Source organism: Hippocampus bargibanti, linkage group LG07 (genome assembly GCF_051943395.1).
Source record: "Hippocampus bargibanti isolate YZ-2025 linkage group LG07, ASM5194339v1, whole genome shotgun sequence".
NCBI lineage: Eukaryota > Metazoa > Chordata > Actinopteri > Syngnathiformes > Syngnathidae > Hippocampus > Hippocampus bargibanti.
The window spans coordinates 2,420,001-2,447,500 of NC_142740.1; the positions used below are offsets into that span (position 1 = coordinate 2,420,001).

General features: G+C 35.9%; 1 protein-coding gene across 9 annotated transcripts in view; it reads right to left on the bottom strand.

The window, feature by feature from the left end:
• The window catches only part of herc2 (HECT and RLD domain containing E3 ubiquitin protein ligase 2), a 105,905-nt gene that overhangs the window by 30,606 nt on the left and 47,799 nt on the right, over positions 1 to 27,500 (bottom strand). For 7 of the 9 annotated variants that reach the window (XM_089000029.1, XM_089000033.1, XM_089000037.1 and 4 more), the window contains exons 47-72: positions 26,624 to 26,766; positions 25,318 to 25,416; positions 25,080 to 25,248; positions 24,131 to 24,256; positions 22,982 to 23,090; positions 21,313 to 21,452; positions 16,804 to 16,994; positions 15,328 to 15,433; positions 15,154 to 15,245; positions 14,057 to 14,232; positions 13,873 to 13,984; positions 12,297 to 12,378; positions 11,471 to 11,705; positions 11,224 to 11,401; positions 9,830 to 9,911; positions 9,507 to 9,678; positions 9,283 to 9,427; positions 7,843 to 8,068; positions 7,075 to 7,246; positions 5,526 to 5,712; positions 4,303 to 4,449; positions 2,865 to 3,056; positions 2,655 to 2,808; positions 1,710 to 1,817; positions 501 to 632; positions 221 to 379 (exon numbers count right to left, since the gene is read on the bottom strand). In XM_089000029.1, coding sequence (XP_088856155.1) covers positions 221 to 379; positions 501 to 632; positions 1,710 to 1,817; positions 2,655 to 2,808; positions 2,865 to 3,056; positions 4,303 to 4,449; positions 5,526 to 5,712; positions 7,075 to 7,246; positions 7,843 to 8,068; positions 9,283 to 9,427; positions 9,507 to 9,678; positions 9,830 to 9,911; positions 11,224 to 11,401; positions 11,471 to 11,705; positions 12,297 to 12,378; positions 13,873 to 13,984; positions 14,057 to 14,232; positions 15,154 to 15,245; positions 15,328 to 15,433; positions 16,804 to 16,994; positions 21,313 to 21,452; positions 22,982 to 23,090; positions 24,131 to 24,256; positions 25,080 to 25,248; positions 25,318 to 25,416; positions 26,624 to 26,766 — 3,834 coding nt within the window. The remainder of the gene's footprint in view (positions 1 to 220; positions 380 to 500; positions 633 to 1,709; positions 1,818 to 2,654; positions 2,809 to 2,864; positions 3,057 to 4,302; positions 4,450 to 5,525; positions 5,713 to 7,074; positions 7,247 to 7,842; positions 8,069 to 9,282; positions 9,428 to 9,506; positions 9,679 to 9,829; positions 9,912 to 11,223; positions 11,402 to 11,470; positions 11,706 to 12,296; positions 12,379 to 13,872; positions 13,985 to 14,056; positions 14,233 to 15,153; positions 15,246 to 15,327; positions 15,434 to 16,803; positions 16,995 to 21,312; positions 21,453 to 22,981; positions 23,091 to 24,130; positions 24,257 to 25,079; positions 25,249 to 25,317; positions 25,417 to 26,623; positions 26,767 to 27,500) is intronic. The other 2 variants (XM_089000035.1, XM_089000030.1) reach the window with 1 other exon arrangement.

Sequence of the window (27,500 nt, forward strand, 5' to 3'; positions counted from 1 at the left end):
AACTCTCAAGGTCACTTTACAGTTACAGGATAAGTTTTTCTTTGGGTGAGCAGCGGCAGCCACACGCGCCAGCGTTCACTCAACCCGGAAGTAACTCAAATAGATAGAAAGCTAACTAGCTAGCCAATCGATAGCCAAAAGATACCTAGCTAGATAGCCAGCTATCTAGCTAGCTACTTAGATAGCTACCTAGCGGCCACAATGGCGATGGAATCCATACCTAACGCGCTTAGCTGAGCACAAGCTGCCAAGGAGGCGGCGAGACGAGGCACGATGCTCCTGTTGGAGGCGAAGTTGAGCCTGAAGTCGAGGAGACACGTCACCAGGTCCATGGAGGGGCAGGATAAGATGCAGCGGTCCGAGAGCAAGTCTTTGGGACCTGCACACAAGGGGGATCCATATTTAGTGTGTGACTGTGGAATATTTCATTTGTGTACTTGTTTTTGGGATCTGTTGTCGCATCTTCTGGTGTGTGTGTGTGTGTGTCAGGTGTGGCCTACCAGCAGCAGGCATGATGGGGTACACGGTGAAGCGCCATCCCCATCCGTTGACCGAGCCATCGCTGGTGAATTTCCATTTCAGTTCGTCGCCTGGGATCCTCAATTCGCTGGACCAATCAGACCATTCGCGACCTAAAATATACAAATCCAAACGGGGGGTTTTAATGAGTACGGTGAAGATAGCATTGGAAGTCGATGAAAAGGTTTCCTCGGCCGTCATCTGTATTTTTTTTTGAAGGTGTCGGACGTTTTTCTCCTCATCCGAGAAGCTTCGTCAGCGAACAAAAATTTTGCTGGTAGCACTGGCCCTTTATATACAGTATATTCATAATGTCCATTCCCTAAAGCTAATCTGATTACTTGTTTTGTCCTGACTGATTATGTTCTATGACTGGCCCTGATTGCCCCATTTCCCCGGTTTATTTAATTAGTGTTAGATTAATTCATCTAGCTAGCTATCTAGGTGGCTAGCTATCTAGCTAGCTATCTAGGTGAGAGCTATCTACCTAGCTATCTGTTGACTAGCTATCTAGCTATCTATCTGTTGGCTAGCTATCTAGCTAGCTATCTAGGTGAGAGCTATCTACCTAGCTATCTGTTGACTAGCTATCTATCTGTTGGCTAGCTATCTAGGCTAGCTCTCTGTTGACTAGCTATCTAGCTAGCTCTCTGTTGACTAGCTATCTAGCTAGCTCCCTGTTGACTAGCTATCTGGCCAGCTCCCTGTTGACTAGCTATCTAGCTAGCTACCTGTTGACTAGCTATCTAGCCAGCTACCTGTTGACTAGCTATCTAGCCAGCTAGCTACCTAGCATTCTATCTATTTACTTCCGGGTTGGGTGAACGCTGCCGCGTGTGGCTGCTGCTCACCCACAGAAAAATTTAATCCTGTGACTGTAAAGTGACCTTGAGAGTTTTGAAAGGTACTTATAAATGAAATGGATTATTATTATTATTATTATTATTATTATTATTATTATTATTATTATTATAAGCCTATGTGGTAACGATCTAAGAAGTCTGTTTTAAGCATGATCCAAAATGAACCTCACACCCACCACGGTGAGGTTCAATTTGGAGTACAGATGACGGCTGAAGAAACCTTTTCATCGATGGACAACTCCTGTTGACTGCCAATGGGTCAAAAAAAAAACAAGGAATAAAACATAATTTATTAATTTTTCATTGAAAAAAAATGGGTCTTCTGACCTGATCTGACCGACACGATCCTATTGGCTCCATCCATGACCGTCAGCGGGTCGTGACGTCTTTCAGTCGAACACTGACGGTCAAATTCTGTCCGCAGACCTTCGGCGCCTTGCGAGGAAAAAAAACAATAAAAATAAAAAATATATATATATATATATTAATAAATAAATAAAATATCCTAAATATAATAAATAATACATAATAAATATATAATAAATAAATAATAAATGAATAACAAATAAACAATACATAAACAATGCATAAAAAATACATAAATAATAAATAAGTAAATAAATTAAAAAATAATAATAATAAACAAATAAAGGAATAAAGAAATAATAAATAAATAATAAACACAATAAAACATAATAAAAAATAATTCAAATATATATATATATATATATATATATATATATATAATATTAATAAAAATAATACATTTCATTTATAAGCACCTTTCAAAACTCTCAAGGACACTTTACCGTCACAGGATATACATAATAAATACACAATAAATAAATAAAGAAATAATACATATAATAATAATAATAATAATAATAATAATAATAATAATAATAATAATAATAATAATAATAATAATAATAATAATAATAATGAGATGAGATGAGAGATGAGATGAGAGAGAATAATAATAATAATAACCAATATATTATATTGGAATTGAATAATAATAATAAAATAAAAATAAAAAATGAAAAATAATACATAATAATAAATACAAATAAAAAATAAATACAGTAAAGTCTCGTTATATCGATATTCAAGGGAGTCCGAAAAAATATCGATATAACCGGGACTATCGATATATCCAATATCGATATAACCAGACTTTACTGTAATCACAAAATAAAATGAAATAAAAATAAAATAATAATTGAACGCTCGATTCAGGATGGCAAAATTGTCTCCGTTATTTTTTTTTACCAGGGATCTTGACGGTGCCGCTGGTGGAGGTATCGTCGGTGTAAGGGTGGCTGCTTTCCACCACGACGGGCTGCGAGGATAAGCGTCCGCTCTGAGAGTCGGTGGCTACGTCCTCCAACTCGGTGACGCAAAGCTCCAGCAGCATGTCGGCGACCTGCATTAGTTAATTTGACTTTTGGGTTCCAAACTCTCATCGTTGGAATTCCTTACTTGGGGGTACGCCGTTCCCATGCCGGAAAGCACGGCCGACAGGACGTCCTTGCCTTTGTCCCCAGAGCGACAAGACACGGCCAGTTTCAGCAGGTCCACCATGATTCGGGTGTCGTCGGGGACGAGCAAGCTGGAGAATTCGTCCAGGTACTGCGGCTCCGGGCCCACCACTTTGCTTTGGCTTTCAGCGTCCTGCTGACACACACATGCAAATAACAATAACAATAATACATTTCATTAATAAGCGCCTTTCAGAACTCTCAAGGTCACTTTATAGTCACAGGATCGGTTTTTCTGCGGGTAAGCAGCAGCAGCCACATGCGCCAGCGTTCACTCAACCCGGAAGTAACTCAAATAGATAGAAAGCTAGCTAGCTAATAGATAACTAATAGCTAGCTAGCCAATAAATAGAAAATAGATAGCTAGCTAGGTAACCAGCTAGCTAGTTAGATAGTGAATACGTTTTTCTGTGGGTGAGCGGTGGCAGCCACACGCGTCAGCGTTCACTCAACCCAGAATAACTCAAATAGAAAGTTAGCTAGCTAATAGATAGCCAGCCATCCCACTATCTAGCAAATAGAAAGTTAACAGATATCCAGGTAACTAGCGAGCCAGCTGGATAGATAGCTAATAGATAGCCAGCTAGCTAATAGATAGCTAGCTAGCTAATAGAAGGCCAGCCATCCCACTATTTAGCAAATAGAAAGCTAACAGATATCCAGGTAACTAGCGAGCCAGCTGGATAGATAGCTAATAGATAGCCAGCTAACTAGCTAGCTAATAGATATAATATATATAACATATATCATAATAATACCTCGATATCTATCTATTAGCTAGCTAGCTAGCTATATACTGTATAGAATAGATCGCTAACAGATAGCTCTCGAGATTGCTAGCTAGCTAGCTATATAGCTAACAGATAACTAAAATACGCTAAATGGATTTAGCGGTTTTTGTGTTTTCTTTTGTCACTTTGGGTTGTTGTTGTAATAATAATAATAATAATAATAATAATAATAATAAATTTCATTTATCTGTTAGCTTTCTATTTGCTAGCTAGTGGGCTGGCTGGCTATCTATTAGCTAGCTAGCTTTTTATTTGAGTTATTCTGGGTTGGGTGAACGCTGTCGCGTGTGGCTGCCGCTGCTCACCCACAGAAAACCTGATGCTGAGAGCCCCAAAAGGCTTTGCGGTATATTTAATGTATTTATGAACATTTTTCGTCACTTTTAATACTACTGAATTGACTATATTCAGATTTCATGATTTGATATACTTCTAATCAAATGTGCCATATTGACACCGTACGTACCCCTTTAAAAATTTACTCAACTAATGCAGTACATTAATATATTCATATTTTCGTGTGTATTAATCTTCCAATCATATGCAACTTGAACGTATGAGTGAAAATGATGACGTGTATAAACGCGCCTCTTTGGTCTTTGCCATGGTCTCTGCGATGATGCTAGCTGCTCCCGGGTCATCCGTGACGGGGATGAAAGGTCGCGACGATGCGCCCGATGCCGATGGAGTGATGGCGGACGATGGCGTCGCGGCGTCTTCGGAAGAGGCAACCTGCTGGCGCGCGCCAAGACAAACATGCACATTAACAACAATGGCTGATGAACTTTAAAGGACAACCGACATGACTTTTTTGTTTCCGAACTGACATCAGAAAAACGTTTTATAGCATCGAAAATACCCAAAACTGATATTTTGAGTCAAATGCAAAACACCAATAAAGTGTGCTGAAACTGCAAAAAATTGAAACCGGAAGTGGCCATTTTCAGAAAGTCCCGCCCACAGTTTGTGATGTCACCCCAAGACGTGGCTGGAGAATCAAAACAATGGCTTCAGATTCGGAGAATATGCTTTCTTGTTACTCATCCAGTTATGAATATTATTCAAATAGTTCTGAAGAGGAAAGCATACATGTTTGCAATCGATTAAAGAATTTATTCCGTGCCATTTTGAGGTATCTGGGGGCGGGAAATGCCTCACCCAAAAAGAGGCAGAAAATGGCGACCAACCTCCTGTGAGGAATTTATCAGCCCGTTTCCACAGGCTGATAAATTCCTTATATGGAGCTTGGTCGCCCTTTTCTGGCTCTTTTTGGTGCAACACAACGTTTTCAGACCAAACAAAGTACAGCAAAATGCATTGACATTGATGGAAGGACTGCTACAATGTGTACTTTTTTCGGTCATGGGCGTTCCTTCAGTGACGTCACGTACGGACTTGTCACCAACTCAAAAATAAGACTTCCGGAATATTCAGCGCGAGTCTTAAAAGGTAAAATATAGCTATATGCGGTGGAATCTTATTAAAATACGCTCATTTGAAGCCATTTTACAAATTATGGACACAACTTGTCCAGAGGCGTCGGTTGTCCTTTATATAAATAAATAAAAAGTATAGGTTTGTACAATTTAACTGTAGGCAAATTGTCGCATAACATTTGTATGTGTTTGTTTATGTGTTTATTTGTCTTTATATATACAGCCTTGTCAAAGTATTCGGCCGCCACATGTCAGGCTTCAAACATAAATATGTAAAATTGTAATTTTTTAGTCAAGAATCAACAAGTGGGACACAATCGTGAAGTGGACAGCGAACACAAATGAATCAAGGGTGCCATATTGTGGCTTTTGTACCTCGCCCTTTTTGTCTTGCCAAGGATTAGGGCTGCCCGGCGCCTCCATCTCCTGCGTGACGGGAGGCCCTTCGTCATCGCTGACGCTGGACGAAGACGACGAATCGAACGGAGGGACAGGAGAGCTGGGAGGACGTTCGGCGGGCACGATCATGCTAGCTGGCATCAGAGCTCCTACCACCGCGTCCCTGTTGGGAGGGTCAGAGAACAACAATGGTCATTTCGAGGCTCACATCGTGCGGGGGCGATTTGGCGCCCGAGGGCCAAAGTTCAAGCATGGGCTTCGTGTTCCGCAAGCTTCTGGAGGAAAACAACCACAAAGCCCTCGACAAGCGTAAGCTGCGCGCCGTGAGCTGTTCATCGGGGATAGCTATCTATTAGCTAGCTAGGTGACAAACTAGCGAGCTATCTTTAAACTATGGATCTAGCGAGCTAGCTATTTGCTATCTATTAACTGGCTTGCTGGCAACCTAACTAGCTTTCTATCTATAAAATATCTAGCTAGCTATAAACTAGCTAGTGAGCTATCTATTTGTTATCTATTAGCTAGCTAGGTGGTAAACCTAGCTAGCTATATAATAGCTATCTATTAGCTAGCTAGGTGCTAACCTAGCTAGCTATCTATAAACTATCTAGCTAGCTATCTATTAGCCATCTATTAGCTATCTAGCTGGCAACCTAGCTAGCTTTCTATTTGCTATCTATAAACTATCTAGCTGGGTGACAACCTAGCGAGCTATCTTTAAACTACCGATCTAGCTAGCTATCTATTTGCTATGTATTTGCTATCTATTAGCTAGCTAACAACCTCGCTAGCTTTCCATTTGCTATCTATAAACTATCTAGCTAGCGAGCTACTTTTTGTTATCTATTAGCTAGCTAGGTGGTGACCTAGCTATCTATAATTTGCTATCTATTAGCGAGTCAGCTGGAAACCTAGCTAGCTTTCTATTTGCTAATTATAAATTGTCTAGCTAGCTATCTATCTATTTGCTATGTATTTGCTAGCTAGGTGGCAACCTAACTAGCTATATATTTGCTATCTATTAGTTAGCTAGCTGGCAACCTAGCTAGCTTTCTATTTGGTATCTATAAATTATCCAACTAGCTACCTAGTTAATATGTATTTCCAATTTATTAGCTAGCTAGCAGGCAACCTAGCTAGCTATATATGTGCTATCTATTTGCTATCTGTTAGCTAGCTAGCTGACAACCTAGGTAGCTATCTATTTGTTACCTCTAAACTATCTAGCTATCTATTTGCTATCTATTAGCCAGCTAGCTGGCAACCTAGCTAACTATCTATTTGCTATCTATAAGCTATCTAGCAAGCTATCTACTAGCTGGATAGCTATCTTTCCATCTATTTGAGTTACTTCCGGGTTGAGTGAACGCTGGCGCATGTGGCTGCTGCTGCTCACCCACAGAAAAACTTATGCAGTGACTGTAAAGTGAGCTTGAGAGTTTTGAACCGCGCTTATAAATGAAATGTATTATTATTATTATTATTATTATTATTATTAAAATGTGTGTAAAGGGCAATGACATACCTGGCATACATAATCTGGAGTGCTGAGAGCACATGAGAGAGGGCCTGTTGCTTAGCCAAGTTGCCATCGAGACTGAGGAGAATTTTGGCCAGCGAAGGCCGATTGGGCTTCACGTTGCTTTGACCGATCATTTTGTTGCTGGCCGCTGACGGGTCGTTGTCTGACTGGACGCCTGCGAGTGAGTAGCAAAGATAAAATGTAATATACCATGTGTAATAATAATAATAATAATAATTACCAGGTGTTAGCAAACTATCCAGTGCGCCCTGGTGGTGAGAAAATGATATTCAGATATTCTAGTAGCCATTATACCCAATGGAAAAATTGCCCCTGTCAACATGGCCGCCACATCGACACAATGCCTAGCCATGTCGCTAAAATGGTTCAAGTGACAATGAGAAAAACCCTGGCACTGGAAAGGACGTATTTTTGCACACGTTTGGTAGTGAATGAGTTAATTGTATCTATCGACAGGACACACGGGTGTTGACAAAAAAATAAATGTCAGTTGAGGACCAAGGTGCAACATATTGAAGTACTCATTATACCCAATGGAAAAATTGCCCCTGTCAACATGGCCGCCACATGCATACAATGGTAAACCATGTCGCTAAAATGGTTCAAGTGACAATGACAAAAACACTGGCACTGGAATGGACATATTTTTAGCACATGTCTGTGCAGTGAATGAGGGAAATAAAAGATTCAAAGTGATATTTAAACTAAAAAATAATGTGCCCACTGCAGATATCCAGTATGAAGTCTCACCTAGATAAGACGCCCCCAGCGAGTCCCTGGCGGTCTGGAAAAGGACCGGCTCGTGGACGGAGGGCGTAGTCACATCAACGGTGGTCCAGGCCACGCTGTGCGAGGAGCCGCAGGCCACCTTGGTGATTTTTTGACCCTCCAGACCTTGAACCAAAGTGGGCTTCCGATTGACGGTGGTGGTGCCGTTGCCTTGCTGCCCGTGGTCGTTGTCGCCCCACGCGTATACCTTGATACACATCAATTGTGCATAACGTAAGGGGTATTCAATGTCACATATGCATCACCTTGTAAATTTTCAGAACAGTCCAAATAATAATTTCCCATAGCGTATTTTTACATCGACAGTGATAGCTTGGCTTACGAACTTAATTGATTCCCAGACAGAGTGTGTAAGGCGAAAAGTGTGCATCCCAAAAATTAATTTCCCATAGGAAACCATTAAAATGAGAATAATCCGTTCCGAGGTCCGCATGAAACATAATTTTCTACTAAATAACCTTTAAAACTACACAAAATATATCTTTTTTTATGAATAATCAATGTGCTATGGTATTATATTTCAAGAAATAAACTGTACTGTTTAATAAAGTCGTTTTATTTATCTTTGTGATGGCCGTTGATGGCTTGATGGAATGGAGTGGCCGGTTTCACCAGCATTAAACACTTGATAAGGAACGTAGCCTTCTTCTTTCACCATCTTGAGGAATGATCCCTTGTAGGTGCTTTCTCTGCGATAATTTTACCTTGTTCCTCATCAATTGTGTTCTGTTTAGCTGGGTTGGTAGCTTTTTGCATCAACAGATGGCTTGTACGGGTTATTTGTGGAGCCTGATTGATGGGAATTTTAACCTTGCAGTCGACACTCTGCCTTTGAACTATCAAAGTTGAAACAAATTTCACTGTTTTCTATCCATTTTGTCACTCTCTCGCCGTCGTCTGCCTGTCTCTTTAATGTTTAAACCACCTCCCCTCACTGCTGCGTTCTTGACCAATCACGTGGCTTTAACCGAAGACTGGGGGCGGGGAATAAAGGACAAAAACAGTCGGCTGCCATTTTCTTGTTGGAAGAACTCGCTCGTTCGTGAACGACATCACTCATTGTGGCTCTCAGTGTGTATCCCGAAAAATAGTTTGTATGCCAAGGTAAAATTTTCATAAATGTAACGTTCGTAAGCCGAAAAGTACGTATCCCAACGGGTGCGCTGCTGTGAGATGTAAATTTCTCCACTGCGAGACTAATAAAGGTAAATCCAATATGATAGTTGACCATGGTTACAGCTTCAGCTGTTGTTAATATAAATCATAATGTATTGTATTGTATTATGATTATTGTTTAAAGCACATTACACTTTTATTTGCAACTTCTGATTCACATAGCAGCAATTCCCGTTCTTGGACGAAACTTTTGTTACATGATCGTAAAAACCACACAGTACAAACCTGTCCAGACTCGGTAACAGCCAAACAATGCAAAGCTCCCACGGCGACATGGACAATCTTTTTGCCTCTCAGCCCTTCTACCATTTGAGGCTTGCGAACGTGGACATCAGTGCCATGGCCCAGTCGGAAGTAGTCCCCTTTGCCCCTGCGTACGCGGATGAAAGTACAAGCGGTTAAAAACCAGGATATGTCATGTTACGCAACACGTTAGCGATCTACATTACCATGTCCAGACCACGCCCGATTTGGTGAGAGCCAATGAGAACTGAGCGCCGCATTCAATCTGGCAGACGCCTTGACCGTTTAATCGTTCGATGTTCTGGGGGATGTTGCATCCCTCGCTCCCGCCACGACCGAGTTTCCCGAAGTCACCGTCGCCCCATGAGAACACCAATCCTGACGGGGGGAAAACATCTTTTAGATCGCAGCATCTCCATTTTAAATTTCTACTGCTTTCCCAAATACGATGAATACATATGCATTAGCATTAGCATGAACGTCTCTTGAACATTGACAAATTATGAGATATTTTATTTTGGAGGGATACCTTCATCGGTGAGAGCTAACGTTTGAGCATCCCGGCTACCGCAAGCCACCTGGATTACACGGTGTCCCAGAAGTACTTTCACCTGGGTGCGACAAACAAACAAACAAACAAATACAGTAAAGTCTCGTTATATCGATATCGGATATATCGATAGTCCCGGTTATATCGATACTATTTCTATGCACGCACGGAGAAAATTACATGCAAACAGTGTTGGATATATCGATAGTCCCAGTTATATCGATATTTTTTCGGACTCCCTTGAATATCGATATAACGAGACTTTACTGTACATAGAAATTAAATACAAAGATAGATAAGTTTAAAAAAGCAAACAAAAATAAATAAATAAACAAATGAATAAAATGCACAAATAAATGAATAAACAAATAAATAAGTAAATACATAAAAAATAAACACATACATGAATGTATAAACAAACAAATAAATGTAATAATATAAATAAATAGATAAATAAAAAATACATAAATACATCAACAAATACATGCACAAATAAATAAATGAATGAAAAAATAAGCAAATAAATAAAAACAAACAGGCTAAAAAACAAACAAATAAATAAAAAAATAAATAAATACATAAGTTTAAAAAAGCAAACAAAAATAACTAAATAAACAAATGAATGAATAAATGCACAAATAAATAGATGAATAAACGAACAAATAAATGAGTGAATACATAAAAAATAAACAAATAAATGAATGTATAAACAAACAAATAAATAGATAAATAAACAAAAAATAAATAAACAAATAAATGCACAAAGAAATAAATGAATGAATACATAAGCAAATAAGTAAAAACAAACAAAATAAATGAGTGAATAAATAGACAAACAAACACATAAGATAAATAAATAGATAAATAAACAAAAACAATTACGCAAATAAACAAAAAATAAATCAAAACGAAAATTAGTAAATAAACTAAATTAAAAAAAACAAATAAATAAATACATAAACAAATCCATATAAAATAAATAAGTAGATAAAAAAAAAAAAAAAAATTAAACAAATAAATAAATGAACGAATAAATAAATAAACAAACAAACAAATAATTAAACAAATAAATAATGCACAAATAAATAAACCAATGAATAAATAAACAATCAAATGCATATACAATAAATAGGTAAATAAACAAAAACAAATACCCAAATAAAGAATAAACCAAAAAAATATATGTATAAATAAATAAATGAACGAATAACTACACGTAAAATAAAATAAATAAATAAATACATAAATAAATCCACCCACCCACACACCCACACACACACACACACATAATAATAATAATAATAATAATACATTTAAATTAAACATACACATAACAGTAACTCATGCGCATCTGAAGCAGAAATTAGGCGTACAAGTTTAGGTCTGAGCTGTGTGGTGTTGTCGCCGTGTCCCAGGCGGCCATATTCCCCCAACCCCCAACAGTAAAGCTCCCCGGAGGAGGTAATGGCGGAGCTGTGGGAGCTGCCGCAAGCGATGTCCCGAATGCGCTTAGTCTTCAGAGCCTCGATCAGACGTGGCTTGTCGCAGTTCCTGAGAAATAAAATTTTTAAAAAAAGTAAATATCCCAACGTTCGCACACAAATCCAAATCCAGACTTACATTCTGCTAAAGTGTCCCAGCTTCCCATCATCGCCTTCTCCCCAGGAGAACACCTTGCCGTCCACGGTGAGCGCCATGGCGTGCCGTCCCCCCGAATGCACGGCCACTTTTTTCACCACGTAGTTGCTTAGGGCGCCGATCTGCCGCGGGATGGGGATGGTACCGCTCGACATGCCAAGGCCCAACCTGCCGTTGGTGGCCTCACCGCACGCGTAGATTTTTCCTTCCACCGTGACTGCGCCAAAATCATATTAGCTTCAAGCGCTAATTATAAATATGATATTACATATACAGTAAAGTCTCGTTATATCGATATTCTCGGGAGTCGGAAAAAATATCGATATAACCGGACTATCGATATATCCGATCCTGTGGCATGTAAATTTTCTCCTTGCGTTCATAGAAATAGTATCGTAATAAGCAGTACTATCGATATAACGAGACTTTACTGTATATGAATCGATATCTATTGTATTGTGTCGTGTCGTGTCGTGTCGTGTCGTGTCGTGTCGTATCGTATCGTATCGTGTCGTGTCGTATCGTATCGTGTCGTGTCGTATCGTATCGTATCGTGTCGTGTCGTATCGTATCGTGTCGTATCGTGTCGTGTCGTATCGTGTCATATCGTGTCGTGTCGTATCGTGTCGTATCGTGTCGCGTTGGATCGTGTCGGATCGTGTCGGATCGTGTCGTATCATGTCGTATCATGTCGTGTCGTATCGTGTCGTGTCGTATCTGTATTGTGTTGTATCGGTATTGTATCGGTATCGTATCGGTATCGTATCCGGATTGTAATCGGTATCGTATCGTATATTATGTAACTTACCTGCAAAGAGACTTTTGGAACCACCGGCAACTTGAACCACATTGAGTGCAGAGAGGGTTTCGGAGAATGAAGGCACCTTGATCTACAATGAGAGAAAAATCACACCCGGATTATGATGATGATGTATATTTTCGTTCGGGACATACATAAGATGCTACAAAAAAAAACAAAAAACGATATTGTTCAGTATCTGAGTCATGCTTTAAATGGTTTTGTATTCAGTGCCTCAATAGATAAATAAATAAATTTATTTTTTAAAGTAACTAATTAAACAAATAAAGACAAACAAACAAAATAAATAGACATAAAAATAAATGAATGAATAAATAAACCAACAAATGCATATAAAATAAATAAACAAAAACCAAAATAAATAAATAAACAACAATTAACCAAAATCCATAAACAAAATAATACATAAATAGACAAATAAATACATAATTAGCAAATAACTAAACAAAAAACTTAAATAGACAAAAAAATAAATGAATTAAAAAATAAACAAAAAAAAAATAACAAATGCATATGAAATAGATAAACAAAAATAAATAAACACAAATTAAACAAAAAAAACACAAAATTAATAAATACATGCACTAATAGATAAATGAATACATTAATAATTGAATGAATAAATAAATGCACAAAAAAAGAAAAACATAACATGAATAAACAAAAACAAATATCTGAACAGATAAACAAACACATATAAAATAAATAAAGAGGTAAATAAACAACATCAAATGCACAAATAATAAATAAATTAACAAAAACAGAAAATAAATCGATAAATTTACAAAAACAAATACAAAAATAATCAACAAAAGTAAACACATGCACAAATAAATTAATACATGAATAACCAAATAAATAAACTAATAGGTAAATAAATAAATACATACACAATTTAATAGATAAATGAATAAATTAATAAATGAATGAATAAATAAATGCACTAAAAAAGAAAAACAACATGCATAAACAAAAACAAATATCTGAATAGATAAACAAACACATATAAAATAAATAAAGAGGTAAATAAACAAAAGCAAATGCACAAATAATAAATAAATTAAAAACAGAAAATAAATCGATAAATTTACAAAAACAAATAAAAAAATAATCAACAAAAGTAAACACATGCACAAATAAATAAATTAATACATGAATAACCAAATAAATAAACTAATAGGTAAATAAATAAATACACAATTAAATCGACAAATACATAAACAAATGAATACATAAAAACAATGAAAGGGAATTTGTTTTTTTCCCCCAAAAAAATTTAAGGCCAAAATATTCCTTGAAAACCCCTAAGGAACATAAACATTTTAAAGAAGAAATATTGGTCATCCCTGGAAATTACATTTATTATTGTAATGTGATAAATGCTGATAAAAGCCTGGAAAATTTTTGGAGCTCATAAAAAAATGCATAATGTGGTGTCTCTTATATATATGGAAAATGGGACATATATAAGATGTTACAAAAAAATGTATCGATATTTTTCAGTATCTGATTTGAGGGGATTCATGCCTTAGATGTTATGATTTTAAAATCATACATCACTCACCTTCGACCCCTTGAGTCCACCCAGTTGGTCCTTGTCATTCAGTCCCCAAACAAACACTTTAGTCCTGATGCTGGCTGACGATTCCAAAGCTGAAGATTTCTTGCGAGAAAGACTAAAGCGAAGACGTAACAAGTTTTGAATGCGGAAATAAAAATGACCGCCCGCAAAATGATCTCCGTCATACCTTCCAGTAGCAGCTTTGTCATCTTCCTCTTCCTCGTTGTCCGACGCCAGAAACGGGACGGTGGCCAAGTCTTCATCCTCTGCTCTGATGCGTCCCACGAGGGCGAGACCGTGAATCTTGCAGTCGATTCCGGAGCTGCGACACTGCTTGATGGCAATTTCGATGTACCTGTGATACTGAGGGGAGAAGGATTAATTCGAACAAAGTACAGCTTTTATTGTCTTTCTTCTTTAAAGGACAACCGACACCATTTTTTTTGGGTTCCTAACTGACATCAGAAAAACATTTTATAGCATCTAAAATAACCAAAACACGCAGGCTGCGAATGCAAAACGCCAATAAAAATGATTGAAAGTGTCCCAAAACTGCCACAAAATGAGCTCGGAACTGGGTAGATTCAGAAATAGCTAGTAGCTAATAGCTAGGTTAATATGTAGCTAACAGCTAGGTTAATATCTAGCTAACAGCTAGTGAATATCTAGCTAACAGCTAGGTTAATAACTAGCTAACAGCCAGGTTAATATCTAGCTAACAGCTAGTGAATATCTAGCTAACAGCTAGGTTAATATCTAGCTAACAGCTAAGTTAATATCTAGCTAACAGCTAAGTTAATATGTAGCTATCTAGATAACTTTCAAGACAGATAGCAAATAGCTAGCTAGCTAGATAACCAGCCAACTCGTTAGATATCTAATAGACAGCAAATAATAATAATAATAATAATAATAATACATATACATATAATTTCAAGCGCCTTTCAGAACACTCATTCCAACACCATTCAAAACAATAAAACCATAAATAAAATGAATTTCGCGACTGTGTTTTCAGATGAGAAAAAGTACCCAAAATGCATTGTGTGTCGCTTTCTCGGTAAGGGGCGTTCCCTCCGTGACGTCACGTCAGGCATCGTCATCAACTCAAAAACAAGACTTCCTGAATATTCAGCTCGAGTCTTAAAAGGTAAAATATAGCACTATGCGGTGGAATCTTTGTAAATGCGCTCAGTAGAAGTTATTTGAAGTCATTTTACAAATTATGGAAGCAACTTGTCCGGAGTTGTCGGTTGTCCTTTAAAAGGCTGCAAGCCAACCAACCTCTGTGCAATCATTGAGCAGCAGTACGGTGGTGTCTGTGGGGTTGATGTTTATGCTCTTTAGCTCAGTTAAGTTGTTCAGTGAGCTGCCACCTGCAAATCAATAAAACAGGTCTCATTTCAAAATATCATATCGATGTACGCATTTTTCACATTTCAAAAGTTTTTTTTTTACCCGATACCACCACCAGGGAAGGCATGTAGCTGCTGTCCGCTGGGTCTACGACCATCTTAAGACGATGCACGAGGATGTCTGGGAAAAGCTCCATACGAATCCAATGCTGTAAGACAAATACGCATGGCTCCCATAGCTGTGCTAAACTACGTTTGCACGCAATATTTCCGCAGTTGGTGAAGGAAATACAGTAATACCTCAGCTTACGAACTTAATTGGTTCCCAGAAAGTGTGTGTAAGGCGAAAAGTTCGTCTGCCAAACATTTATTTCCCATAAGAAACCATTAAGAATGAGAATAATCCGTTCCCAGGTCCCCATCAAAAATCATTTTCTACTCAATAAGCCTTAAAACTACACAAAATAAACCGTATTTTATGTATAATAAATATGCTATTGTATTGTAATTAAAGAAATAAACTATACTGAATAATAAATTAGTTTTATTTATCTTTAATAATAATCATCATCATAATAATAATCATAATAATCATAATACATTTCATGTCATGTCATCAAGTGCCTTTCAAAACTCTCAAGGTCACTTTACAGTCACAGGATAAGTTTTTTTTCTGTGGGTGAGCAGCGGCAGCCAGACGTACCAGTTCGTTCAACCCGGAAGTAACTCCAATAGAATAGTAAGACAAATAGATAGAAAGCTAGCTAGCAAGCCAATAGATAGCATTGTGATGGTCGTTGATGTAGTTGCCTCTTGATGCTATCCGAGTGAAGTTGCCGTGCTTTCTCGGCGATAATACCCTCACTCACACTGTCCCATGCTAGCTGCTTTTCGTTAATCCAAATCAACAGAAGTTTTTTTAACCTCTTCTATTGCCTGAGATCGTTGCTTAGACAAAACGGAAACACCCTTAGCCACACGTAGCAACTTAGCGGTCGACTTAGCATACTGGTACTGGGACGCTAAGTCACACAAACGCACACCTAGTTCGTGTTTATCGATAATCTCCTTCTTCTGCTCGATTGTCATTTTCTTTTGTTGTTTTCTTCTTTGGCTTAACACGAGCCTGTGGTGGGGTGTTTTTCCGTCCCATAATAGCAAAAGTACTCCACTCGATAACAAACCACGTCTGCACTCAAAGAAAGTGGGTGTGGAAAGCTAGTCCGCCGGCCACCGTGGCGCTGTGCGACCGTGTGGTTTGGTTTTCATCCGCCAAAAAAATAGTCCGCCAGAAACCGTGGCTCTGTGTGGTTTGGTTCGTCCGCCGAAAACTAGTTCGCATGCCAAAAATTAGATTCTCGCGAATTTAATGTTCGTAAGGCAAAAAGTTCACGAGCTAAAGCATTCATAAACTGAGGTATCACTGTGTTATTCTTATTTATTATAAAATGTTCAAGGTAATCGTTAATGCAAATATTGCAAATTTATGATGATGAGTTAGTGATTTTTAAATTAACAACAGCAATGTGAAAATATCCCCTAGAATGGTAAATATGAGTAAAAGGAAATATTGTCTTACCTTCCCTTGCGAGCCGGATGACTGCCAGCATTGGTCACCGGCTTCGATGAGGCGCGAGGCCTGGTTGACGGAGGACGACACGTTGAGGCTTTTGACGGCGCGCGACCAGTCGTCGAGAAGCATGCCGCGCTGGCTGCTGTGGTGCTTCTTTAGCTGCTTCCCCGAGCGACCGCTGAAGGTCGGCGATTGCCCTGGTGGAAATTACGAAATGGAGGAAAGTACTAATACTAATACTAGTACTAATACTAGTACTAATATTCGTCGTAGTCGTAATCCTAGTCCTAATCCTAGTCATAATAATAATAATAATAATAATAATAATAATAATAATAATAATAATAATAATAGTAATTTTATTCTTCTTTTCCTTTCAGCTAATAATAATAATAATAATAATAATAATAATAATAATACACAATTTTGAATTGCATGTTTGTGACCATGAGGTGAGAAAAAGATTTTTATAAGCAGGATATATAATGAAATAATATAATAATAATAATAATAATAATAATAATAATAATAATAATAATAATAATACACAATTTTGAATTGCATGCTTGTGGCCATGAGGTGAGAAAATGATTTTTATAAGCAGGATATATAATGAAATAATATGATAATAATAATAATAATAAAATAATAATAATAATAATAATAATAATAATAATTTTCTTCTTCTTTTCCTTTCGGCTAATAATAATAATAATAATAATAATACACAATTTTGAATTGCATGCTTGTGACCATGAGGTGAGAAAATGATTTTTATAAGCAGGATATATAATGAAATAATATGATAATAATAATAATAATAATAATAATAATTTTCTTCTTCTTTTCCTTTCGGCTAATAATAATAATAATAATAATAATACACAATTTTGAATTGCATGCTTGTGACCATGAGGTGAGAAAAAGATTTTTATAAGCAGGATATATAATGAAATAATATGATAATAATAATAATAATAATAATACACAATTTTGAATTGCATGCTTGTGACCATGAGGTGAGAAAAAGATTTTTATAAGCAGGATATATAATGAAATAATATAATAATAATAATAATAATAATAATAATAATAATAATACACAATTTTGAATTGCATGCTTGTGACCATGAGGTGAGAAAATGATTTTTATAAGCAGGATATATAATGAAATAATATGATAATAATAATAATAATAATAATAATAATAATTTTCTTCTTCTTTTCCTTTCGGCTAATAATAATAATAATAATAATAATAATACACAATTTTGAATTGCATGCTTGTGACCATGAGGTGAGAAAATGATTTTTATAAGCAGGATATATAATGAAATAATATGATAATAATAATAATAATAATAATAATAATAATAATAATAATAATAATAATAATTTTCTTCTTCTTTTCCTTTCGGCTAATAATAATAATAATAATAATAATAATAATAATAATAATACACAATTTTGAATTGCATGCTTGTGACCATGAGGTGAGAAAAAGATTTTTATAAGCAGGATATATAATGAAATAATATGATAATAATAATAATAATAATAATAATAATACACAATTTTGAATTGCATGCTTGTGACCATGAGGTGAGAAAATGATTTTTATAAGCAGGATATATAATGAAATAATATGATAATAATAATAATAATAATAATAATAATAATAATAATAATAATAATAATAATAATAATAATTGTCTTCTTCTTTTCCTTTCGGCTAATAATAATAATAATAATAATAATAATAATAATAATACACAATTTTGAATTGCATGCTTGTGACCATGAGGTGAGAAAAAGATTTTTATAAGCAGGATATATGATGAAATAATATAATAATAATAATAATAATAATAATAATAATAATAATAATAATAATAATAATTTTCTTCTTTTCCTTTCGGCTAATAATAATAATAATAATAATAATAATAATAATAATAATAATAATACACAATTTTGAATTGCATGCTTGTGACCATGAGGTGAGAAAATGATTTTTATAAGCAGGATATATAATGAAATAATATGATAATAATAATAATAATAATAATAATAATAATAATAATAATAATAATAATAATAATAATTGTCTTCTTCTTTTCCTTTCGGCTAATAATAATAATAATAATAATAATAATAATAATAATACACAATTTTGAATTGCATGCTTGTGACCATGAGGTGAGAAAAAGATTTTTATAAGCAGGATATATGATGAAATAATATAATAATAATAATAATAATAATAATAATAATAATAATAATAATAATAATAATAATAATAATAATAATTTTCTTCTTTTCCTTTCGGCTAATAATAATAATAATAATAATAATAATAATAATAATACACAATTTTGAATTGCATGCTTGTGACCATGAGGTGAGAAAATGATTTTTATAAGCAGGATATATAATGAAATAATATGATAATAATAATAATAATAATAATAATAATAATAATAATAATAATAATAATAATAATTTTCTTCTTCTTTTCCTTTCGGCTAATAATAATAATAATAATAATAATAATAATAATAATAATACACAATTTTGAATTGCATGCTTGTGACCATGAGGTGAGAAAATGATTTTTATAAGCAGGATATATAATGAAATAATATGATAATAATAATAATAATAATAATAATACACAATTTTGAATTGCATGCTTGTGACCATGAGGTGAGAAAATGATTTTTATAAGCAGGATATATAATGAAATAATATGATAATAATAATAATAATAATAATAATAATAATAATAATAATAATAATAATAATTGTCTTCTTCTTTTCCTTTCGGCTAATAATAATAATAATAATAATAATAATAATAATAATAATAATAATAATACACAATTTTGAATTGCATGCTTGTGACCATGAGGTGAGAAAAAGATTTTTATAAGCAGGATATATGATGAAATAATATAATAATAATAATAATAATAATAATAATAATAATAATAATAATAATTTTCTTCTTTTCCTTTCGGCTAATAATAATAATAATAATAATAATAATAATAATAATACACAATTTTGAATTGCATGCTTGTGACCATGAGGTGAGAAAATGATTTTTATAAGCAGGATATATAATGAAATAATATGATAATAATAATAATAATAATAATAATAATAATAATAATAATAATTTTCTTCTTCTTTTCCTTTCGGCTAATAATAATAATAATAATAATAATAATAATAATAATAATACACAATTTTGAATTGCATGCTTGTGACCATGAGGTGAGAAAATGATTTTTATAAGCAGGATATATAATGAAATAATATGATAATAATAATAATAATAATAATAATAATAATAATAATAATTTTCTTCTTCTTTTCCTTTCGGCTAATAATAATAATAATAATAATAATAATAATAATAATAATAATAATAATACACAATTTTGAATTGCATGCTTGTGACCATGAGGTGAGAAAAAGATTTTTATAAGCAGGATATATAATGAAATAATATAATAATAATAATAATAATAATAATAATAATAATAATAATAATAATAATAATAATTTTCTTCTTTTCCTTTCGGCTAATAATAATAATAATAATAATAATAATAATAATACACAATTTTGAATTGCATGCTTGTGACCATGAGGTGAGAAAATGATTTTTATAAGCAGGATATATAATGAAATAATAATAATAATAATAATAATAATAATAATAATAATAATAAATTTAATTTCTAGGTGCCTTTCAAAACTCTCAAGGACACTACAGTCATGGGGTAAGATTTTTTTTGTTTGTTTTTTTGTGCGGGTGAGCAGTGGCAGCCATTACTTAAATAATAAATACAGTAAAGTCTCGTTATATCGATATCGGATATATCGATAGTCCCGGTTATATCGATATTTTTTTCCGACTCCCTTGAATATCGATATAACGAGACTTTACTGTACATAAATAATTTTTTAAAATACATTTTAAATAATTTAAGTAATTTTAAATAATGTAAGTAATTGTAAATAATTTGAGTAATAATTTGTAAAAATTGTAAATAATTTTAAAAAAATGTAAATAATTGTAAATATTTTTTTACACAATTTAAACAATTTTAAATAATTACGATTTATTAACTCATTTACTGCCATTCCCGCGTTTTAAGCTTCGGTCAGACCTCTGGCAATGTTTTTCCCTCCCACAAGGGGGCAGCTTTAACCTTTTGTACATATGCCCCCGTTTCAAGCTCAGATAACTGCAGAACCATATAACTTAGGAATTAACTTTTTTTTCCTGGTGAAAGAAGAGAGTCTAAAGTTTTTTACGCTGTATTGAATGTCAATATTTTGTGGGTCCTGCAATTTGAGTGCAAATGAGAAAAAACCCTGGCACATATAGAGTGGCCGCATATTTGCGCATCGTCTGGCAGTGAATGAGTTAAATAGTTATGAAATATGAAAAATATGGAAACACCATCTTCCACACCATTTGCGCTTGCGCCTTTGACTAACCAGGCTCATTGATTCTGCCGAAGGAATGGCGGACGTTGTGCTTGCGCGTTTTGAAACAGTTTTCGCAAAAGTCAAAGTCATCGCAGATTCGGCATTTGAAGCGGGCGCCGTTGATCGGGAACATCTGGCAGCCGTCGCACCTGAAATGGAGGAAAAACAGCAGACATTTGGAGGTATTAAATTATGTTAGGATTATAAACTATTATTTGATTATTATATTATTAATTATAAAAGGATCTCAAATGATTATGCAGCACTTCAGCATTAGAAAAAAAAAACGTTCCGGAATGGCCTTTCAATTCGGCGGATTGTTAATTTTTTTAATTAATTTCTTAGTTTCACTCCTTGGTGCTTTCTACTATCTTTGTGACTGCTTTGCGCCAATCCTGTGGAGAGTGACAACGCACGCGTTGGTATCACGAAGAACGACCGGGATCACATGACCGGATTCGTTTTTTTTTTCCCCCTGGGAAGAGACGTTACTTGAACGCTGGCGCCTGTGGCTGCCGCTGCTCACCCGCAGAAAAAATATCCTGTGACTGTAAAGCGTCCTTGAGAGTTTTGAAAAGCGCATATAAATGAAATGTATTATTATTATTATGACTGTATCTATTAGCTAGCTAGCTCGCTTTCTATCTATTTGAGTTACTTCCGGGTTGAGTGAACGCTGGCGCCTGTGGCTGCCGCTGCTCACCCGCAGAAAAAATATCCTGTGGGTGTAAAGTGTCCTTGAGAGTTTTGAAAAGCGCTTATAAATGAAATGTATTATTATTATTATGACTGTATCTATTAGCTAGCTAGCTCGCTTTCTATCTATTTGAGTTACTTCCGGGTTGAGTGAACGCTGGCGCCTGTGGCTGCCGCTGCTCACCCGCAGAAAAAATATCCTGTGGGTGTAAAGTGTCCTTGAGAGTTTTGAAAAGCGCTTATAAATGAAATGTATTATTATTATTATGACTGTATCTATTAGCTAGCTAGCTCGCTTTCTATCTATTTGAGTTACTTCCGGGTTGAGTGAACGCTGGTGCGTGTGGCTGCCGCTGCTCACCCGCAGAAAAAATATCCTGTGAGTGTAAAGTGTCCTTGAGAGTTTTGAAAAGCGCTTATAAATGAAATGTATTATTATTATTATGACTGTATCTATTAGCTAGCTAGCTCGCTTTCTATCTATTTGAGTTACTTCCGGGTTGAGTGAACGCTGGTGCGTGTGGCTTCCGTTGCTCACCCGCAGAAAAAATATCCTGTGAGTGTAAAGTGTCCTTGAGAGTTTTGAAAAGCGCTTATAAATGAAATGTATTATTATTATTATTATTATTATTATTATTATCTGTCCATGTTAAGCGCTTTGTTCCAGCTTCAACTGTTGTTAAAGCGCTATACAGTAAAGTCTGGTTATATCGATATTGGATATATCGATAGTCCCGGTTATATCGATACTATTTCTATGCACGCACGGAGAAAATTACATGCAAACAGGGTCGGATATATCGATAGTCCCGGTTATATCGATATTTTTTCGGACTCCCTTGAATATCGATATAACGAGACTTTACTGTATATATCTTGATGTATTGTATTGTATTGTATTGTATTGTATTGTACTGTATTGTAAATGTGCTTAAAATGTGTGGCGGGTGGAATTTTTATTTGATTTTTGTCGTATCCCAACCTGACTCCGGGGTGGATGCTGGGAACCAGTTCCATCTCGGATAGTAAACCGGTCCAGTGCGACTGCTGAGGGAAATCCACGATCACGTCTTTCCCGTTGGCGCTGAAAGCTGAATCAGAGACACAAATAAATTCCAATGATGATATTTTTCTTTAATCCAAATTACCGTAATTTCCGGAGACTTTATTAGACAGTACAGTTTATTTCTTTAATTACAATCTAATAGCATATTTATTATACATAAAATAAAGTATATTTTGTGTAGTTTTAAGGCTTATTTAGTAGGAAATTGTGTTTTATGGGGACCTGCGAACGGATTATTCATATTTTTAATGGTTTCTTATGGGAAATTAATGTTTGGAAGACACACTTTTCGCCTTACACACACTTTCTGGGAACCAATTAAGTTCGTAAGCTGAGATATCACTGTATTTCATCTATTAGTTTTAAGGCTTATTCAGTAGAAAATTGTTTTTATGTTTTATGGCACAGGTGTCAAAGTCAAGGCCCGCGGGCCAAATCCGGCCCGCCACATCATTTTTTGTCAAACTTGTTAAATTCCACGATGATTGCTAAAATCTGAGCCAAAATTTCATATTTTTGGATGTCAACCACAATAAAAGTCATTATTCTTGACATCAGATTTGAAAACGAGTTATTCGTTAATTTGCTGTGTGCTCTATATGTAATATTTGAAGGGATTTAAACATTCTAATGGGTTCCCAAATTCATAACGGCCCTCGAGAGGAAACCATAACTACAATGTGGCCCGCGGCAAAAAAATGACTTTGACACCCCTGTTTTATGGGGACTTGGAAATGGTTATTCTCATTTTTAATGATTTATTACGGGAAATAAATGTTTGGCAGATGAACTTTTCGCCTTACACACTTTCTGAGAACCAATTAAGTTCGTGAGCTGAGGTATTACTGTACTCTCAATAAATAGCTTGGCATAGGGTTGCAGAGGTTGGGCATCTCATGTTTCAATTTGGGCATATGTGGTTGATAGACAGGTGCGATTTATGGATGTACAATTTTTTTTTACTTGAAAAATGTATCGGGTAAGGCTAATTAATAATCAGGTGCGCTTGCTCTGTAGTCCGGAAATGACGGTAATCGTTGATCAAAAATGAAAACGTGGCCTCACCTTTGACAACGCCAACGCTCCTGTGGGTTACCGATCCCCATTTGTACTTTGGGGTGGTGACTGAAGGCTTCACCCTGACTTTGTCGCTGATTTTTATATGGGAGGGAGAACTTTGCGGCGGGAACCCTGCAGGAAAAAAAAAACATAGTCAGAGGGCACTCAATTTAGTCAATTTTGTTAAAAAAACAATGTTTTTTTTTTGGTTTCCTAACTGACATCAGAAAAACGTTTTATAGCATCTAAAATACCCAAAACACGCACTATGATATTTTTAGTCAAATGCAAAACACCAATAAAAATGAGTTAAAGTGTCCCCAAAGGACTTCAAAATGACCCCGGAAATGGCGAGTTTCAGAAGGTCCCGCCCCCTTGTTCGTGATGTCACGCCAGGACGTCTTGCTTTGCTTCAGAATCAAAACAATGGCTTCAGATTCGGAGAAAATGCTTTCTTGTTACTCATCCGGTTATGAATATGATTCAAATAGTTCTGAAGAGGAAAGCATACATGTTTGCAATCGATTAAAGAATTTATTCCGTGCCATTTTGAGGCAACATTCGGGGGGAAATGTCTCACCCAAAAAGAGGCAGAAAATGGCGACCAACCTCCTGTGAGGAATTAATCAGCCCGTTTCCACAGGCTGATAAATTCCTTATATGGAGCTTGGTCGCCCTTTTTGGTGCAACACAACGTTTTCAGACCAAACAAGCACAGCAAAATGCATTGACGTGATGGAAGGACTGCTAAAATGTGTCCTTTTTCGGTCAGGGGCGTTCCTTTAGTGACGTCACGTACGGACTCGTCACCAACTCAAAAACAAGACTTCCGGAATTTTCAGCGCGAGTCTTAAAACGTAAAATATAGCTATATGCGGTGGAATCTTTGTAAAATACGCTCAGTAGAAGCCATTTTACATTTCAGTAATGTCGTGAATGTAACGAAGCAGCTCACCAACAAGCTCAATGTGGATGTAACGGACCCAGTAAGTTCCGCCTTTTTGCTGCCAGTCACACTGCACGTTTAAATCGTGAAGGCCGTCGCGATCCAATTTGATGACTTTGCCCACGTCGCCGTCGTAGACTTCCTCGTACGTTCGGCAGCATTTCACCATCATGCCCACCTGGAAGGGAAACACGTTGACGCGGTGCAAAGTTTTGTGATATCGCAGGTTGGGATTTATTTTCCTGACTTGAATATTCTCTCGGATGTAAACGGCGTAGTCGTCGTTGCTCTGGAAGTCGGATCGCTTCTTAAACATCTGGCTTTCGGTTACTACCACACCGGGAGGCTGTAAAGGGGAACAGGTAAGACGGAAGGATAGTAAAATGTGTTCATTTTGAAGCACAAACGACACCATTTTTTTTTTTTGTTTCCTAACTGACATCAGAAAAACGTTTTATAGCATCTAAAATACCCAAAACATGCAGGCTGATATTTTTAGTCAAATGCAAATAAAAACGAGTTAAAGGACAACCGACGTCTCCGGACAAGTTGTGTCCATAATTTGTAAAATGGCTTCAAATGACTTCTACTGAGCGTATTTGACAAAGATTCCACCGCATATAGTGATGTTTTACATTTTAAGACTCGCGCTGAATATTCAGGAAGTCTTGTTTTTGAGTTGGTGACCAGTCCGTACGTGACGTCACTAAAGGACCGCCTTTTGACCGTAAAAAAGAAGCATTGTAGCGGTCTTTCCATCACGTCAATGTAATTTGCTGTACTTGTTTGGTCTGGGGCGCTCGTGTTGCACCCAAAAGCCGCCAGAAGAGGGCGTCCAAGCGTCATATAAGGAATTTATCAGCCTGTGGAAACGGAGGTGGCCACAGGAGGTCGCCATTTTTGTGCCTCTTTTTTTTGGGGTGAGAGATTTTCCCCCAATGTTGCCTCAAAATGGCACAAATAAATTCTTTAATCGATTGCAAACATGTATGCTTTCCTCTTCAGAACTATTTGAATCAGATTCATAACTGGATGTGTAACTTCTTCGTTTCCTTTCAGCTTTTCCCGACAGGGGTCACCACAGCAAATCAGCGTGTTCCATTTTTAGAGGTTTGATTTGCATGTTTGTTTTGGCCAAGCTTTTACGTCGGATGCCCTTCCTGACACAACGCTCTGTATTTATGTGTAACAAGAAAGCATATTGTCCGAATCTGAAGCCATTGTTTTGATTCACTAGCAATGTAAGACGTCTTGGCGTGACGTCACGAACTGGAGGCGGGACTTTCTGAAAATGCCCAATTCGCAGCTCAATTTTTTTGCAGATTTTGGACACTTTAAGTCATTTTTATTGGTGTTTTGCATTTGACTAAAAATATCATAGTGCATGTTTTGGGTATTTTGGATGCTATAAAACGTTTTTCTGATGTCAGTTAAAAAACAAAAAAGTGACGTCGCTTGTCCTTTAAGTGTCATAGAAGTTGAATTAGTGAACCAATAAACTCAATCAATGCATGTATAAAAAAAAATGAGGTAGAAATAAAGCGATGGCGTACCACAGAAAACACAGGCTCGGTCTCCTCCAGCTCCTCCAACGCTTCTTCATCCGAATCGTCATCCGACACGGTGTCGGCGTCCGATACCTCTGAGGTTTGAATGTCAGGGTGGTCCAGCAACCAGCCCACCAGAGGCTCAACACCTGAGGAGAAAGGGAGAGATTGAAGCGAGCCTGTCGCATCTCGAGCAGACAATTTTTCACAAAAAATGTGTATAATAAGGTGTTTTTGGTCAAAAAAAAAAAAAAAAAAAAAAAAAAACAAGCATGTATAGCAGTGGTGTCTAAGTCAAGGCCCGGGGGCCAAATCTGGCCCGCTACATCATTTCATTCGGCCCGTGAAAGCAAAAATAAAGTTGTGAAATGACACTTTTTGACACGGGGGGAAAAAAAAATCTATATTATTAATAGCTATCTATTAGCTAGCTAGCTGGCCAGCTTTCTATCTATTTGAGTTACATGAGTGCACGATGGCGCGTGTGGCTGCCGCTGCTCACCCACTTAAAAACTGATCCTGTGACTGTAAAGTGACCATGAGAGTTTTGAAATGCGCTCATAAATGAAATGTATTATCGTTATTATTATCGTCGTTGTTATTCTCGTCGTTGTTATTATCCTCGGTTATTACTGTCGTCGTTATTACTGTCGTTGTTATTATCGTTGTTATCGGCATTATTATCGTCATTACTATCGTCATTATCGTCGTCATTATCATATTCTGTGGGTCTTGCAATTTGAGTGAAAATGACAAAAACCCTGGCACTGGAGTGGACACATTTTTGCACACCATTTGGCAGTGAATGGGTACATAATTCTAGTTGTTTGCTAATTCGGAGTAGAAACTACAGTAAAGTCTCGTTATATCGATATCGGATATA